Source organism: Apteryx mantelli, chromosome 9, assembly GCF_036417845.1.
Source record: "Apteryx mantelli isolate bAptMan1 chromosome 9, bAptMan1.hap1, whole genome shotgun sequence".
Taxonomy (NCBI): domain Eukaryota; kingdom Metazoa; phylum Chordata; class Aves; order Apterygiformes; family Apterygidae; genus Apteryx; species Apteryx mantelli.
This window is the reverse complement of record NC_089986.1, coordinates 6,607,097-6,623,701: the sequence shown is the minus strand read 5'-3', so window position 1 is coordinate 6,623,701 and position 16,605 is coordinate 6,607,097. Positions and strand designations below refer to the sequence as shown.

The following is a 16,605-nucleotide window of genomic DNA, read 5'->3' as shown; positions in this document are numbered from 1 at the left end:
AATTGGTTGCCCATCATGGCTGCTGTGAAGATGCTTGTGAAAAAACAAAAAAAGTCTGAGTGCTGCCAAAGCAAGGAGATTGTTTAAGGATATTGTTCACTGTGAGTAAAACATTGCCGGATAAACAAAATGAATGAACCTCTCTGTTCTTCTTTTGCAGGGTCGTCATGTTAAAACAGGACAGCTTGCTGCTATTAAGGTTATGGACGTCACCGGGGTAATGTATCCTCCTCCTCCTTCTCCTTCTGTGTTTTTAAGTTACTAGATGAGAGGAGAAAGATGACTGCGTGCAAAAAGACGTGAGGGTTTGTGAAAGGCTTATATTCCTGGGAAGCAAATACTCTTTCAGTTAATTTGAAATGTGCCATTAAGAGTTAGTGTTTTTAATAAATGTTTGAGTGAAAAATAAATCTGGAAGAATTCTGAGATTAAGTAATTTTACGCTGAAACAATGAAGCATCCAGTTCCAGCAGCGTGGCTGTTTTGAACAGATTAATAAATTCTAAAGAAAAGTGTAGCAACCCAATCATGCGTTCATAAAACATTTCAGTTTCTTCAGATCTGTGTTTTCCCCTGAAAAGCTGCTGTTCACCAGAACTGTATGCAGGTATGGTTAAAATAACCTCGCTATATAAGTTAAATTACTCCTGTACGTCCTGTCAGTACAAAGGAGGAAACACACTGCCGTAGTCTCACAGACATGGCTCTTTTGAAACTTGCATCAGACTAAGAAACCAAAGAATTTACAAGTTATTAAATGAATAAAGGGATTTAAGGGAAATAATGGTTTCACCATTTCCCAGCAGCTGCAGAAGAAAAAATGGGTAGAATTGCTATGACCCCTAGAAACCTAAACAGATGCATATGGAAAGATCACATGAAAATGCTTTTTCCTTGAATAAGAGCTTTTAAATCCAATATTATGTTTCCCAAAGTTCCTGCCTGCATAAACAATGCCAGGTTTTAAAGCAAGACTTTCTTTTTTCTTTTTCTTTTTTTTAATAAAATAACACATTTCAAACGTTGGAACTTAATCCCAATCTACCCACCTTATTTTTGAATTAATGTTTTTATTTAGTTTTCAGTAGTTCAGCATGTGCAGAATTGCCTAGGTCTGAAAGCAATCACTTGGCCTCATGAGTATGTTTTGAAATACCATAGATGTTCTGTCTATCTACAGGACAACTATCCAGGTTCTTTTTTGTATTAATAGGGGAAATGATGTGTGGAAATTACCAAGCAAATGTGAGCAAGATTTGTTTCTGTTTTCTTACAACATCAGCAAATGCCATTCATCTAGTTTTCATAAGCAGCTGGCTAGAAAATGGGCAGACCTGCTGAACGTAACTCCATGGCATAAATGGTGGTGAGGATCCCATGAAGTAAAGTCTGAGGTTAGAACGAACTTAAGATGAGAAATCAGAATATTACTTTGAGACCAAAGAAGGGCTAAATTTGAGTTAAGATTTAGTTCAGTGGTTTTAAAATGTTGTCACTTCCAAGTGAAGATGTTGGAGAAAAGTAGCCCAGATCTGATCCTGCCCAATAGTTGATATCTGCAGCCATGTCTTTAAGTAGGTGTCTCTGATCTAAACCACTACCTTCCAAAATAGGATTTCAAATATGAATCCTCCTTAACAACTCTGCCGTAGCTATGATACAGGTGAAATGTATTTAATTAAGAAGAGCAGTAATGCTGCTTCTTGCTTCTCTCTGTTTGGCTGATATGAACGTTCAGGTTATTAAATCAAATATTTGGCAGGGGATTTACTGTTTGGATATTTAATTATTTTCCTCTCGAGCTGCTTTTAGCCATATTAAAACACACTGGTTAATTTTCTTTTAATATGTAGTGTGCAAGTTTTAAAGTCAATCCTCTAAAAGACAAGACCTTAACTGAACTTCTGCTCTGTTCTGCTTCTTCGTACCCCATTGAATACTCCCATATGGTTTCTTCCCACCCTCAGGCGACCCCAATATTGTGTGAGTGGAGATACAGCTAAGTGACAGGCGACAGCAGTATCAGCGGAAGTGCAGAGATAAGACCTCCGAGGCCTACGAACGGAAGCCAACACCCCATAGTTGCTGATAGAAAGCTGAAGTGCTCAGAGAGCTGGCCCAAACTTGAGCAGGACTGGCAATGATTAAAGTAAAAATGGGGCAGACTCACAGCGTGGTTAGAGTACTGACTGTGTTTTGTAGTCATTGTTTCAAAAGTCAGGTCTAGAGCCAAACCTAGAGCCATGTTCTAGAACCACCACTAGAATCATCCCAGAAATCGCTTCTTGGGCTGCCTCTAGAGCCAACCCCAGAGCTGCTCTGAGGCCGACCTCAGAATCACAGGACGGTTGGGTTGGAAGGACCTCTGGAAATCATCTAGTCCAGCCCCCCTGCTCAAGCAGGTTCACCTACAGCATGTTGCCCAGGAAGCTATCCAGATGACTTTTGAATATCTCCAAGGATGGAGATTTCACAACCTCTCTGGGCAACCTGTGCCAGTGCTCAGTCACCCTCACAGTAAAGAAGTTTTTCCTTATGTTCAGATGGAACTTCCTGTGTTTCAGTTTGTGCCCGTTGCCTCTCCTCCCATCACTGGTCACCACTGAGAAGAGTCTGGCCCAATCCTCTTTACACCCTCCCTTCAGATATCTGTACAGAGCGATAAGATCCCCCCTCAGTCATCTCTTCTCCAGAGGGATCCAGAGGTCCAGTTTTTGAGGCATACCCTCATGATCTGTCCATGCCTTAGTAACACGTGAACATGTAGACCGTGCTTGCATCTGCCCTGTGAAACATTCACCTGGATCTGTTGGTGGTTGACCATGGGGTCAGGTTTCTTTGTGAACTAGATGGGCCTGCTCCAGTTGCGACAATCCCCCTTCATCTCTCTGGGGTCCTGATAAACTAAGTGTTGTATTCCCTGGTCCTCCAGGCGCATGAAGCCAAGCAAAGTTGTGCTGACCATTAGAAGGAACAAAGTGAAAAAGGTCTTTCAGGATTGTCCACAGGTTTTCCTTAAAAGTTTTAGGCCCATTCCTCACCCACTTTGGTGTTTATGCCTTCCATATTCTTACTGAAGATAACACTGGAGCTTGATCTAGCTACTTCTTCTATTTGTTCCTCCAGTCCTCATCTTCAGTGCTCTTCCCTGAATTCTCTCTTAAAGACTATGATCATTAAATCACTTTCCATAGGAGTTTGGAAAGAAATCAGTGTTTCTCTCCATGTGTTGTGTGACATCTGGTCAGGAAATACTCGTCTTTAAAGGGCTGCGTAATGCAGTTTAGCTGATCACCAGGGTGTCTTGTCATTGCTGGTTTGTAAAATGGAATTCAGGATCAAGCAGGTGAGGGAAGTAAGGGTAATAGAGAGGGAAAGAGTAATAGTCCTTCTGGTCCCTTTACAATAAAGCTAATCAACATCAAGGTGCTAACTGCTGTTGCCGGCACCACGGTCCATGCAATTCCAGTGGGCTGGAATTCTGTCAGCTTAAAATAAAATCAGGGCATGTTTGATCACATTGAAAGCAAAGCGGCAGTACTTCAAAACAGTCGTCAATGCAGTTCTCCTGCCTAAGCTGCTTCAGCTATTGTGGCTTTGCAAACCAAACAGAGAGGGGCTGTGAAAGTGCTAAAGCCCACAGGAACCAATGATCTTGCATCAGGACTGAATTAGCCTAGAAGAGAATATTCTGAATTGGCAGGCTGGGCAGCGGCTGCCTACTCTCTGCATGACGCTGTCACCAATTATACACATTGCCAAAAGCTGCTCACTTCAGTGTTCCCCCAGACGTGCTTTTGCACCAGAGCAAAGTCCACGTTAGCCTCGTCTGTGAGCTTTCCACCTAGCGAGCCTGGGAACGAAAAACTGTGCAGTGACTGCTGTCAGCCAGGGCCTTGTGCTTGCTCCCTGCCTTACCAAGGTGGGAAGGAGCAGTGCGTCACACTGCTGGAGAGGGAGCTGGGCTGCGGAAGGCTGATGCAGGGTGTTCTAGAAGACCATCCTGTTGGGCCACCAACGGGTCTAGAAGGACGTGCAGCACAGCTGAGGCGTTACTGGAGCAATGAAAGTATGGTTAAGGTTCGGAACAATATGGTACAAATAGGAATTATAAGGGGATTAGTTTAAAAAGGTGGAGGAATGGCTGAGTTGCTCAAAACATGTGGTCTGTCTGTGGATCTCCTGTTTGGTGATAGATGCCAAAGTCTTTCATATTGGTGCCTCCCTGGATCTAGAACAGGGCTCCACGCAAGGGCTTATTTCCTGGCCAAACCCGGTTTCGCTGCCTGTCCTGCGAATCGGTGCCTTTGGCCACCCCCTTCCAGACAGGTATTTATCCTATGCAGGTGTGTGGCTGCTCAGGAGCTTCTTTGGGCTCTTCGCTCCCCTCCGTGCCCAGTGGCTCTAACAGTGAGCTGGGATGGCTGGTTATGCACCAGTGTGCAATGGCTGCATGTTCTCACGTAAACCTTCTCCTTGCATTTGGGATCCTGTGTTGGAAGAGGTGCCATGATCTGAATCATTTGGAAGCGAACTGGTTTCTGAACTGCCTGACGATCTTTCCAGTTCAGGGCTCAGAAACACGATAGGGGATGTGGCAAAGCATGTGTTTTCTCTGGTCCTGCTATTCTTCGCTTTTTGCACAAGGGCATATTTTTAACCCGTTCCTCTCCAGTCCGAACCTCAAGCTCCACAGTCTCCGGTGTGAATTGCACACTGTAAAAAGTGGCTGTAAATAAATGGCCCAAGGAAAATTAGTGTGTGGAAGTTAACTAATGTGATGAAGAGAAGGCTGTGTGTGTGAAGTGTGGTCTCTTTGTGTCACTGATGTTGGTTTTCTTTGCTTTTCCCCTCATCCTAGGATGAAGAGGAGGAGATCAAACAAGAAATCAACATGCTGAAGAAATATTCTCATCACCGAAATATTGCTACATATTATGGTGCTTTTATTAAAAAGAACCCACCGGGAATGGATGATCAGCTCTGGGTAAATTACTTTCTTTTCTTTAAAATCACTGGGTTTTGACATAAACAGTTTCTCTGTGTTGTGCTCTTACCACCACCTGTATTACAAAAAGCCTTATTTTGTATGTGTCTTTTTTGGCTTAGTAGCTTTGAAAAGGCTGTTCCTGCACTGAAAAATGCTTCTCCATTTATCCATAAAAGGTTTGCAGACTGATTATAGAAAACAGTTTTGTTCTGGATGATCATTAACAGCATCTCTGTTATAATAGTCATTTGAAAATTGTTCTATCCTATGAAAATAAACAAATGCGTCAAAAACAGTTGGAAGAAAAAGGGAGCTTTGATAAGAACATAGATGCTTAAAGGCTGGTTGGGGGTGATTCTGGGCACTCATGTTTCCTGCCAACTTTTAGCGTTAATTATTGTTTCATGGGGACAGTGCAGAAAAATGAAGAGGAGGGGGCTGGAGAAAGGGAGGCAGGAGGGGCTGGAGCTGTTCAGCCATTTCGGAGAGGATCACCCGGTCCTGATGAAGGGGTGAAAGCTGCTTTGCCTGCCGGTAAATCCCTGCCTGCCTCATCCTGCTGTTTCCCTTGTCCGTAGAGGACAGTGGCTTCTCAGTTATTTATTCAGCATTCCCAGACCTTGGAGGGCAGGGTTTAAATCTGCCTCTGTTCCTTGGGAGAGCCGGAGCACGAGCGTAGGCGAGCCCCCTGCCTCTGGCGGCCGGGCTGGTGAGGCCCTGAGCAGGCACTGCAGCTCGGGGCTCCAGGCACTGCCTTGCTTCTTATCATAAGGGATATGAAAAATTAATTAAAGTTGCTGTGCTATATTCTGAGGTCAGCTGTGCTGATGGATATCTATGGAGCAACAGCCTGCAGCTCATGTGAGCATCTGACCAGTGATTTGAGATACTGCTTTTATTGTGTCAGTGTTGAAGGGCAGGCTCAGGCAGCTTACGTTTAGGCTATAAATAATGCAAAGTTATCTTAAACGTAACCACCTGGCTGAGGTCTTGTAGTCTGAATAGTGTTTATTCCTTTACAGGCCTGTAAATTGAGTCAGTTCTGAATTATCCAAGCATGGGTTCTCTGGCTTGCCCATTTAGTGCATCGCGGATGCGTGGGTACCTGCCTGGGTCTGCAGGGATCGAAAGTGGATCCTGCTGGGCTCGGTCAGCCCGGCAGAGTGGGACAAACACAGCTCCGCGGGCCGGCAGCACTGTGCGTGCGTCAGCGCCGCGTGAGCCGGAGCCAACGAGCCCTCGGTGCAGCCGCTCGCTGGGTCTCCGGGCCGGGCAGGGCTGGCGGGGACGTAGCACCGCACTGCCACCCGCGCCGCCCCATCCCGTTTTACTGGTATTATTTAGGATTTGCATTGTGCAGGATGCCCTGACTCCCGTACTGCAGGCAGTGGAGGTTTAGTATACTAAATACATTCGGGCAGAAGAAGATGGTGCCAGCCTTTTCTCAGGTGTGCTCCATGCTATATTCATTTTTCTTAAGTCCTGGGAAGGCAGCTGTTTCATCCTCTCTGTGCCACAACCTTGCCCTAACCTCCAAGTATACGTATATATAAAAATATATAAAAAACCCCCAAAGAGCTGTGAATTAGTGTCAGCTTCCGAAAAAAAATTTTCATCCTTTTTAACAACAGTTCTCTGACCTGTACTGCTATATCTCCACAGAGAGTCTGCAGAATGTTCTTTTCTTTAGTTTTCATATCATCCAGGCTGTATTTTAGCAGCTCCAAAAGGTTTCCAGTGAAATTGCTTCGGTGGTTTACCCCTACGTCAACATGCCAGGACATTAGTGGCCTGTGGGAACTGGAGAGGATTGCAGGGGACATTCCTCCACGTCACCTGTGGCAGAAACGGAGCCGATGGGGCTCTGCTTGTGTTGTTTTGATATCAAAGATTTTCTATTGCACAGAATTACTGGGAAGACTTGGGGACTTGGATTCCCCAGGCTTCTGTTATTTGGGTTTTTTTGTCTGGTGGGAACTTTTTAAAAAAATGTGTCCTTTGCAGCAGGCCTGGAATTCAGTGAGGAGAAAGCTGTCAAGCTGAGAAATGCCTTTTCATCCCGTGAAATTCCACTTGGCTTTGGCTGTTTTATAATCTGTTTAAAAAAAAAAAAACATTTCCCCTTGTGCTGCTGGAGTGGCTGGAGGAAAAAAAAAAAGTCAAAGCCCGCTGACAGCGTGCCAAGCCCATGACTTCCCACAGAAGCACTCGGAGGAGCTGGGCTCAGCCCGGAGCGCGCCGCGGGGCCGGGACCTGTCCAGAGCAGCTGCAGCGGCCGGGCTCACGGGGCGAATATGGCAGATGATAACCTTGAAATAAAACGATTTGGCCATCCAGAGCAGTCCAAACTTCCAAACAGAAAAGCTCAGTAGAGAACTCTCCCTGAGTTAGGAGAGCCTTAAAGTCGGATCTTCTTCATCGTGTGCTGTATCGCTTCAGGCGGCTGAAGGCAGAGGCCGAACGTGCGATTTCGCTCCGAGGGCCACCCGGCTGCGCGAAGGGAACAAGTCTTATGTTCCCGGCTGCCCTGCTCGTCCGCGGGCTCCCTGTGACCGCCTACAAGAGGGGCACGCTAGATAATCTGAATTTCCTTTCAGGCCAACTAACTCTCATCTCAGTTTTGGGGCCTTTCTTGTGGGCAAATGAAGAAAGCTGTTGCAAAAGCTGCTTTCCTTCCATTTGGTAGTGCTGATGCAGGAGATATTTAAAAGTCTCTGTCCAGTGCCGGGGCTGGTTGCGGTACCCAAAGGAAACCTCCGTGGCAGCGGGGAGGAGGTGTGCTGGGGTCAGCATGTTATATAGCTGTTTTTCCAGGATCTGATTGAATTAGAGCTTGTGCGAACTCTATCAGTCCTGCCGCGCAGATAAAGGCCTGTTTATTTTTCATCAGCCCTTTGCTGAAATAAAACGGTTTCTGATAATGCCCAAGTAATTCTTTTTATTGACATTCAGAAGGCTGATACGGAAATAAAAAACAGAGAGCTCTTTCAATGGAGATTAAGATCGCTCGGGAACACGGCAGCCTTCTGACATGAAGTATTGTCGCGGCTTCTGCCGCGTGCCGTAGTGATGAACAGGTCTGTCGGTGTTGCTGCTCTCCATTCAGCGGCAGCCACTGGCCGTGAAAGACGAGCTTATTAAACGAGTGAATTTCCCCAAATTTAGAGAGCCGCGCAGAGCATATTTTAGAAGACATATCACGGCAAATGGAGATGCGTATCGCAAATCCGGTGCATTAATAAGAAGGAAGTAGAAGTCAGAGGGACAACCTTTATGGAAGGCAGCAGACCTGAAGTAGCCTTACTTCTCTCGGGGCTGAAGTGTCGCTTTCCGAGGGCGGTGACGGTGGCCCGTTCTGGCTGGTCTGGGTCTGGGCTTGTCCTGGTGCTGGGCAGTGGGGACTTGGGGCCGCCGCCGAACCGGAATACGTGACGTCCAGTGAAAGGCAAATCTCCGGTGCTCCCGAGCCGGGCTGAGCTGCCTTCCCTGAGCAGCGCGGACATGCGGTGTGCGCCGTGGGGCTTTGGAGGAGACGTGGCCGGCCCCAAACTAGACAGGGAGGCGCTGCCGGCAGAGCGCCCCGCGGAAGGGGCAGAGCCAGGATGCGCTGGACAAGTGGTCTGGGGTGGCAAGGACCCAGCTTATCTGCTAACTGTTATTTCTTTGAGTTCAGTTCATTAAATTCTTCCTGGTATCGGTTCCCAGGCTTAATTTCAGGCTCTGTATGACCCATCCTCTCCTCTTTTGCCCTGCCTTCCTCGGTGTGCGCGAGCAGCTCATTTGCAGGACGCAGCCAGGTGATTACCTGGAGGTATTGGGGCAGAAGGGGCTCCGGAGGGAGGACTGGGCAGACGAAGGGGCTCGGAGGGGAGGGGAACAGGGGCTCAGTGACAGGCAAAATCAAAGTGCAGAGGTGGCCTCGTTGTGGCCCAGCAGGAGCTATGGGGCACGGGTGTGATTTTGTGTCAGGGTGGAATTACACAGGGGTTGGGGGGGGGTTGTTTTGAGGTTTTTGTTGCTTTTTGGAGGCTGGGGTGGAGTGGGACATTCATACCAAAGCTTGAACACGATGGGGAAGGCAATGCGATCCCAAAGGATCCTTTCCTGATCTTCTTCCAGGCCTGATTGCGGGACTGTTACTGGAAGCTGCAGGGTCTCCTCTTCGTTTCCGTGTGTTAACATACCGTACACATCCGCAGGGTGATATGGGTGCCGCTTTGCTGGATGTTTGTCATCTGTCCTTGCCACCTGTAGTGTGTTGAAGTAATTAACCAAAAAGATCTGCCATGCATATACAATAGTATTGGATTTTGCTGCTGCGTGTAGGATGGGATTTGCACAGCATTCGGCCGAAGCCGCGGGCTGGTGACAGCCGAGGGCAGAGCGCGGCAGCGGCGCCGGTCCCCAGGGGCGAGAGGTACTTGCCTTCCAGGCTGGAGAGGGATCGCTTCCATGGCAACCCCAACAAAGACTTGGGAGGTGGATGTATAATGAAGGGGGAGAAATGACTAACAGGCAGGCTTCAAAATACCTGCGCTCGGCAAGTGTCCCCAGGGTCCCCGAGGGCTGCCCACCACGGACGCAGCCGGGACAGTGCCGGCGGTGGGTCAACCTCCCGGCACATCCTCTGCAGGCAGAGGAGCTGGGGGCCGTTGCTTAGGAGGAACAAATTCAGGTGATTTGGGGAAGGATGCTAAATCAACTCCAGCTGCAGCCAGGGTTGGGCAGAGGGATAATCTGGGTCCAAAGTGCGGGACCTGAGAGGAAAGGGGAAGGTCTCAGGGGGTACCGTTCAAAGCGGTGGTAGGAACACTCGTTTTCAGATTTTGAACCACAGATACCTGTTTTAATCACTGCGGTGGTGGTAGAAACCTGCGGCAAGTCTTGCGGTGCTGGAGTCACACCAGGTTTTGGAGAGCAAAAACGGGGCCAGCAAGGCTCCGAAAGTGGCTGTTAAAATGGGACAAGTGTGTGTGCAAAGCCATTGAATCCATTGGGCTTGCACCTCAGCAGCTCGGAGCAGGATTGATCTTAATCTGTTTATAGGAACTGGAGAATATTTTTGGATTGTTGATGATACCTTGCGTCACAGGAATTAAATCATTAAACATTTGACAGGCGACGGTTTTCGGTTGAGCTGTAATTCTCATTAGTTCCTTCAAGATCCCCAGTCCATCGACGTGACCCGAGACGTGGCGGGGAAGGCGACTGTAAGGGAAGGCTTGATGAGAGTCCATCACAAGCAGGCTGGAGGAGAACAGGGCTTCTCCTTTGGACTCGGACCGAGAGGGTAGGGCTTTTAGAAGAAAGGCTTTCTGCTGCTTTGTGGCTATGTAAGCCAAAGCTATTTAATTTTCGTTCCTGTTCAAAGCTATTTCAGTGGGAGCCCTGTATATATTGCAAACGCCGGGCGCTCAGTCTCATTTCTGTCCTGTTCCTAAGCCCAAAGCTCTCTGCCTGCTCAGGACTCAGGCTGGAGCTACCTTCAGGCTCCCTAAGCGCTACGAATTGCTTGCCTGGGCTCGAGCTATAAGGAGGTGCCAGCAGAATGCAGCCAGGCAGATTATTTATTTATGAAAATCTGCAAGAGCTGTTTGTATGGCACGCCACTGCCTTCAAGGAAAGGAGACCAGAGCCACGGCAGCCTCTGTTTTTGTGCCGGGCTGCAGCTGGAGAGGGGTGTTGCAGCGGCGGTGGTGCCTGCGCTGGGCAGGCTGCAGAGCCGGAGCGCTGCAAGTAGCACCGCTTCATCTGCAGCCTGCTTCAGCTGTAGCATTTGCACAGGCAATTAAAACCCGTGCTTATCTTCTCAGTTCAGCGTGCGTAACAGGGATGTTTATTTCTACAGAATATTTTAATCAGTGCTTGATACAAAATCTATCGTTCTCTCAGTTTCTGAACCAGGCACTGACTTTTCAGCTGAACCACCACGTGATGGTTTCTGCATTTTTAATGCTCCGTCACTGCCTCCAGGTGTAGTTTCAGTACGAGGAGCCATGATGAGTGAGAGAAGGAGGAAGAGAGCCAGGCTGTGGGGGGAGGTGGGAAGCTTTATGCCCTGGGTTTAAGAAACCGAACTGCATTTCTTACGGCCTTTGCAAGTAGTGTGTGCAGGTGTCTGTCCATCCCCCTTTGCCAGGTGCCATCGCTCTCCAGCTGGCCGCTTTTGCTGTGGTGTGGTGGGGTGGCACGTTTCTGCATAGACAGGGTCGGTCCTGCCTGTTTTCGCGGTTGGTCCTGGCTGGTTTTGCATTAGTCCAGCTGCTTTCGTCACTGGGTCACCTGTTGCTGCTGGAGCTGTTGCACCCATACCTGTGACTTCTCAGGGCGCAGCAGCCATCCCTCCAAGCTGGCTGTTCTCTTTGTGTTTGAGGGTGACGTGTCTGGACATGGGCCAGGCCACCGCAGGGTGGTCAAGGTGGGAGCCCCTGCGAGGGGGCTGAAGGAGAAAGGGCTGGGATGTGGCAGGGAGGACAAATTTCCCATAGCATTTAGCCTGGGGGAGTTTGGGGATCGTTTTCAGTGACTTACAAAAGAGAAATTGGATAAGTTGTTCTTGGGGTGGGGAACAGGAAGACAGAAGGATTTGGCTTGCAGGGTAAAGAGTTTGGGTGAACCTGGGGAGCCCCTCTGGAGCGCACGAGATGGATCGCTGTTACCAGGAGGGTGTTTTTTGCACTGGAAATGCATGTCTTCGAGGTAATGTACAGTGGGAATGGGATCACAGGTCTGTGTGGCCATTCCCAAACTGAGGAAGGTCATGGCTGAGTTGAAAGCGGTGAAGGCTCCTTAAACAAAGGATTCCTGAGAAGGCAGGGCAGAGACTCACTTCTTGGGAAGAGCCGCTTCTTGGGAATTTGCCTTGCTCATGAAGTTTGTGTCACTCTGATATGAAGAGCTGAGTAAATGAACTGTATTTAAAAATACTTCCTCAATAAATGGCCTTGCAAATTAACTTTCAGGAGATGAGCTTACCTTTATCCCATCTTGACGATAATTTTAATTATGGTTAATAAAAATTCAATCTGCATTTCAAGTTTATTGTCTTACCCCATCATAGCATCATCCTTTAATAAGATTGGTGATAATACAAGCGTTTGCTGGACAAAGCAGTCTCCTAGAGATGTAGGACTGATAGGAAAGTATAACTGAGTCATTTGAAACCTTTCCTAAATGTATTAAGCTCTGTCCTAAAATCGGTTGAAACTTCTGCTCCTTTTTTTTCTACTGGAAGGCTGTTCTGAAACCTCCGTTGGTTTCCAAATGAAATATATCCATAGGATATTTATACCCTTTGATATTGTGCCAATATCTACTTTGTTGCTTAAGTACTTCTTCTCCCTCTCTGGTGCTTGCTTGTCCATGCTATTTATAGTATGCAGTCATATCCCATCGTCATCCGTCCTTTGGCCAGTTGAACAAGCCTGCAAGTCCTCTGAGAAGACCAATTATCTTTTCCCTTGATCATCCTACTGGTCCTTTTCTGTCCTTGCTCCAGTGTCTCTCCTGGATTCAGCTGCCCAGCATAACGCATAGTATCTTAGGTGAGGTCTGACCTCGTTTAATGGTGTGCATCCTTACTGATCTTCAGTATTTTCTCTCTTTGGAGACTGCACTGTATAAATCATAGTGGGGGCTCCTGCAATGTCCTGCCCACTGGGTCAAAGGAAGCTCTAGAGCCATCGGGGGGTGACGGGCCTGGTAGGTGCCGCAGCGCGTGCTGCCAGCTTTGCTCCTCGGTGCCGGGGCGGAGGAGCTGGGAGGAGAGCGGAGCGGCTGCTCGAGCAGCAGAGCCCTCCGCGCCGGCCCGCGGGGCTGCAGCCGAGTCTGGTTTCAACAGAAGGGGCAGGGCCAGTGCACACAGCAGCCAGCATGTGGGGAGGAAAAATCATGCCATCGCTTCGTTATTGATCACCCTTCATTTCCCTACGTGTAAAAGAAAGAGAATGCCATTGAGATGCAAGTGCTGTGGTACGTAGGTCTGCAAAGTGTTTGCCGACGGGGCAGACCTGAGAACGTGATAGGCCGATACAATGAACCCGGCTGTAGGCCTTCCAGCAGCCCATCAAAAACACCCCTGTTACACCACCCAAAGCACTGACGTGGTATAAGCGCATTCTGTCACTTCAGATTTGTCCAAAAGAGAGGGAAAAAAAAAAAAGGCGATGGGTTAACTTTGTGCCAGCAGGCCCTTTGCTGCATCTGTCCTCTGCAGCTAGCATTAATGGCAGTGCCTCGCGTCTGGCTGATGCCGTGGAAGTGTGCTGGAGTGGCCGTAGCTGATCCAGATCCCGCTTGTGCTGCTGCCTGGCCGGGATGTAGAGAGCTGCGGTATTTAATGATCACAGAACCACAGAACCACAGTCAGAGGTCAAAAGAAAGTTTCTGGCAGCCAGCTCTGTGCTCAGCACAACCTGTACAGCCAACATCACTGAAAAATATCTCATTAAAAAAGCTACATTTGCAGTAGTTTGTGAATTTCAAAAAGAAACTCTGGCAATTGCAAGTTTTGCTGGAGAAAAAATTGTGTGTTTTATTCCTTTTAGTTAGGAGTAGTTGCTTGGTTCCTTTTCACTTCCATATAAAACTCCTGGAAATGGTATTTTTTCAAGTCAGGTGTCTTTTAACCTTCCATTATGGACTGGGATTTGCTGGGAACCTCGTTATCTTTCTGTTGCTCTTCCTCTTAGATAATTCATGGCAAAGTGTATTGGAAATGCCTTAACGTTAGCAACATGTGCACGCTGCTAAGCCCCCCTGGACTCTGCCCAACTGGACCTTGAAGCTGCTGGTACTGCCAAAGATCTGCTGGTGCCGGATATTTTCCTATAGATGTTAAGGGATAGTGCAGCTCTTAAAAAACCAAGCTGGAAACACTCTCCCTGGGATTCTTTCTCTTTTTCCCTCTATCCCCTTTTTTTTTCAGTCTGCAGGAGATTTCACAATTACAGATTTCAGATACATCAGCAGGTGGCTGCATTATTCACTTCCCGGTGCAAAATTAACCTTTCGTCTGTGATAATCAGGAACAGCGTCTAGGGCTGAGAGAATTGCCAGCACCGTGAAGCTAATCTGGCAAAGTAATGGTGCTCTGGGTACTTCTAATGATGTTTGCTCCATCTTCTTCAAGCGTCGTGATGGTAATATGTGGTATAATCTGCCCTTCCTCTTCCATCGCTCTTTAACTCGTAGGAGCACAGACAGGTACCGTGTGTGCGTGCGCCTGTCTGACTGCTGCGGGAGAGGACAGACATACGGCAGTTCTTAACCAAATTCTTGCCTTCTTTCCCAGCCACAAAGCTCTGCCTCCTTCGTAGCCTAGTGAGAGCCTGTGGAAGCATTTCCGTGGGTCGGGGACTGAGTAGGATTGCAGGGAGTGTCTTTTGGGTTGGAAAGCATTTGTGGGGTAGTTCTGCTCTCCAAGGGTTTCCTTACAGTGCTTACTGTGGTGGGATCCCAAATATTTATTTCACCAGAAACACATGTACAGATACTGATATCCCCCATGTGCCAATCAGCCGAAGGGAAGAAGGACAGGGAAAGCTACTCTGAAACCAATTGCTCCATTATTCCCTATTTGGGGAGTAATTAGTAACCCACTATTTTCTGCTTATGCCCAATCCCATTGCCAGTCTCACGTGCTAGGATGGAAAAGCTGCAGATGGTGCCGCAGCGTTCATTCCCTTTGCACGGAGCCACTTTGGCCAGTCACACATTTATTTCTTGGAGCCAGGTTCGTGACGTAGCAGGGACGTGCAAAGAATTTTTCAGCTGTCACTTTAGGAAGATGAGAGAAACTGAATATCAGAACTAAAGATAGGGTCATGGTCAAAATGCTTTTTCAGCCAGCTAAGATATATTCTGCTCAAGTATTTTGTTTAAACTAAAGGCTTCTAGCAGTATTCAGTCTACATTTTATGATTGTTTAAATACAATCGTCTTTTTAATCACTCTGTTTGAGCAATTTGATTGGGCCTAACCTTTTTGCTCTCCTTCTCTTCCTTGTCCTCTTGGCCCTTGCTTTTAATAAAGTGATGTCATTTGCGAGGAAAAGTACTGTGGAAGCTTCATATGATAAGAAACTTTAAAATTGTACATTTAAGAATTTGGCAAGGTGAGACTTGTAATGAAAAGGAATGTCTCTTATCAGACAAACTGGTCTGTTTGGAAAATGCAGGTTCACTTTTGGGAGAAAAGCATTTCTCTGGGTCTTCGAGCAGGTCTGTTGTACATGCTGGATGTGTGCTCTATCTTGAGCCCACTGATGTTTCCCTGGACGCGCTGGGAATTGGTGATGTTCCTGGGAGGCAGACTTGTATCCTATGCTATTTTTGTATGTTTTATATCACAGTTGCTCAGTGGCAATATTCAGTTTGAGTTTGGGTTAGATCCTTGTATTTTTATATTTGTTATTATGAAACTTTGTAAGCGGTACAAACAGTGGTGCCCAGTCTAATTTGGAGCAACCCAAGCAATAGGACTCCAGCTGTCTCCTCGAGAGGTTGCAGCTACACAACAAGCTTCGCCTCAAGACATGTTTCTGGTCTGAAAAAGCAGTCAAAGACAAAAATCTCCTGGTAGAAAAAGTTGAAAAATCAAGCTAGTTTTTAAGGTTGTAGGCAGAAGCTTCCTCACGTCTGTAACTTTGCCTTCACATTTGCAGGGTTGAAGAATTTCTGTGCAAGAAAGAGTTTCGCTTGCATTGATATTGATACTAAAGATCGATAATAGATAAGTATAATGTAGAGTACATAACAGTAGGAGCTGAGATTTCTGATTTCCTCCTCTGCTTTTCAGTACTAAACTGATTCCTGTTTCTTGTTCCGGTTCGTCTGGAGAGCAGCAGGCCTTTCAAGCCTTCCAACATCTTACTGATTTATTTCTTTAACAAAAATTACATGGATTAAAAGTTGATAGATTCAAAATGATGTAACGATCGCTTTGTGTAGCAGTGTCGCAGTGCCATAGCGACACTGCCAGCTCCAGGGTCCTACCCTAGGTTATGGCAGCCCCGAGGATGCTTTCAGTTTAATTGCAGTAATGGCACTTTTGTTTCCTTTGCCAGCTGGTGATGGAGTTTTGTGGCGCTGGCTCCGTCACCGACCTGATCAAGAACACGAAAGGGAACACTTTGAAGGAGGAGTGGATCGCCTACATCTGCAGAGAGATTTTACGGGTATGCGGCCAGAGCGAGCTAAATGTCCTGCATCGTCTGACTCTTGGACTCGATACTCAGAGAACACGTAAAGCCTCTGAGATGGCTCTTGCGGCTTTATGGCTGCTGCACTGCCATAGTCTAGAGCTGCTTCGGTGCCTGTGGGCATGAATGATTCATGTGCGTGTATGATGCATAATAACTAAGCACCATTTAATGCCCTTTAGCTCCGTTAGTTCCCTGACTTTTAACCCCCTTTTTCCTTCAACAAAAATATAATTCCCTTTAATATTAATAGGGCAAGGATTTATGCACATTAGAATTAAGTTTTCAATTAGCAGAAAGGTGAGAGCTAATAAAGTCTGTGGAAAGAATCTTCATGATGAAAACATCCCCCATGTTTTCTCAAATCCACATGTCTCTGGCTTTAATGAGGATGCTGCAGCTTTTATACCCACAA

The 16,605-nt window shown here is 47.1% G+C and overlaps 1 protein-coding gene across 5 annotated transcripts in view; it reads left to right on the top strand.

Moving 5' to 3' along the window:
- Positions 1-16,605, top strand: part of TNIK (TRAF2 and NCK interacting kinase) — a 203,510-nt gene that overhangs the window by 111,548 nt on the left and 75,357 nt on the right. For 4 of the 5 annotated variants that reach the window (XM_067301611.1, XM_067301614.1, XM_067301613.1 and 1 more), the window contains exons 3-5: positions 161-217; positions 4,862-4,987; positions 16,056-16,166. In XM_067301611.1, coding sequence (XP_067157712.1) covers positions 161-217; positions 4,862-4,987; positions 16,056-16,166 — 294 coding nt within the window. Of the gene's footprint in view, positions 1-160; positions 218-1,206; positions 1,246-4,861; positions 4,988-16,055; positions 16,167-16,605 lie in introns of those variants that run through there. The other variant, XM_067301612.1, reaches the window with a different exon arrangement.